Raw genomic sequence first — 1,133 nt, forward strand, 5'->3', positions numbered from 1 at the left:
ATATCTAAAATACCATGCCAGCTGATCCAGTCCTCGCTCTACACACACACACACACACACACACACACACTTCCCCTTGGTGTGTCTCAGAGCCACTAAACTTTTAAACAAATAATGATTACCAGTTTAATGGGGGCGGGGGTGTACCAACCAATCAGCCCACCCCTTACCACAGGCAGGACACTAACCGACAGGAATCCAAATTCTGGAATGAGTGAGCTGTTTCTCATATGTTAAGGAAGGACGAACTAACGCAGAACTGCTAAGAGAGTGGGGCTGCTAACCCGTAGGTCTGCGGTTCGAACCCGACAGTGGTCCTGCCGGTGGAGATTGTAGCAGGCAGCTCCTGCCAAGATTACTCTTGGTCATTCTTTGAGGTCATTCTCCTGTCACGTGCGGTTGCTGGACGCTGACATGGCGTGGTGCCGATGTGTACCTGGAGCCCGGGAGTACTCTTAAGATTAACTTTGTGCGTATGTGTGGGGAAAGGATCTGCGCTTTCCATCAGATTCTCAGAGGGATTAGCGACCCTCCCCCAGTGGGTCCAGGGCCCTAGAAATTTCAGGAGAACCGCAGGGCCAGCCCACAAAAGTGCACAGCAAGCCCATTAACGCGAGTCCAACCCATAGTGAGCCTATGGGGGGAGGGTGAAGCAAGTCTGCCCCCCCCCCCGCCCCGCCCAATCAAGTTCCCAAGACTGTAATTTTTACGGAAGGCGTGCTGGTGGCACAGTGGTTAAGCGCTCAGCTGCTAAGAGAAAGTTGGGCGGTTCGAGCCCACCAGGGCTCCAACAGAGAAAATTTGCTCCCACAAGGATTTACAGTCTTGGAAACCCAGTGGGGAGGCCGGGGCGGGGAGGGGGGGGCAGTCCTGTGCCCTAGGGTCACGCGGAGGGACACTAAACGGAAGCAGATTGTCACATCTTTCTGCTGCTGGGCGGCTGGCGGCGGCGAACAGCTGACCTTTCAGTTAGTCCCCTGAGCACTGAACCACGGGGTCACCAGGGCTCCTTAAAAGTCACGGCAAACGACGGGAAACCGAAAGCAGGAGAGAGGCGGGGCCGCGGAGGGTGGGCGCCGCGTCCTACCTGCGTCCCCGTGTCCGCACCTGGCGCCGTGGCCGACGCCGATCGC

At 56.8% G+C, this 1,133-nt stretch overlaps 1 protein-coding gene across 1 annotated transcript in view; it reads right to left on the reverse strand.

Moving 5' to 3' along the window:
- The window catches only part of MSRB2 (methionine sulfoxide reductase B2), a gene marked incomplete at its 5' end in the record, with an annotated part of 25,481 nt that extends 24,351 nt beyond the window's left edge, over positions 1-1,130 (reverse strand). The window contains one exon of the mRNA XM_045300226.1: positions 1,088-1,130. Coding sequence (XP_045156161.1) covers positions 1,088-1,130 — 43 coding nt within the window. The remainder of the gene's footprint in view (positions 1-1,087) is intronic.
- Positions 1,131-1,133: the final 3 nt, after the last annotated feature.

Source organism: Echinops telfairi, unplaced genomic scaffold (genome assembly GCF_000313985.2).
Source record: "Echinops telfairi isolate 266 unplaced genomic scaffold, ASM31398v2 ScPeMD7_7461;HRSCAF=8499, whole genome shotgun sequence".
NCBI classification, from domain to species: Eukaryota; Metazoa; Chordata; class Mammalia; order Afrosoricida; family Tenrecidae; genus Echinops; species Echinops telfairi.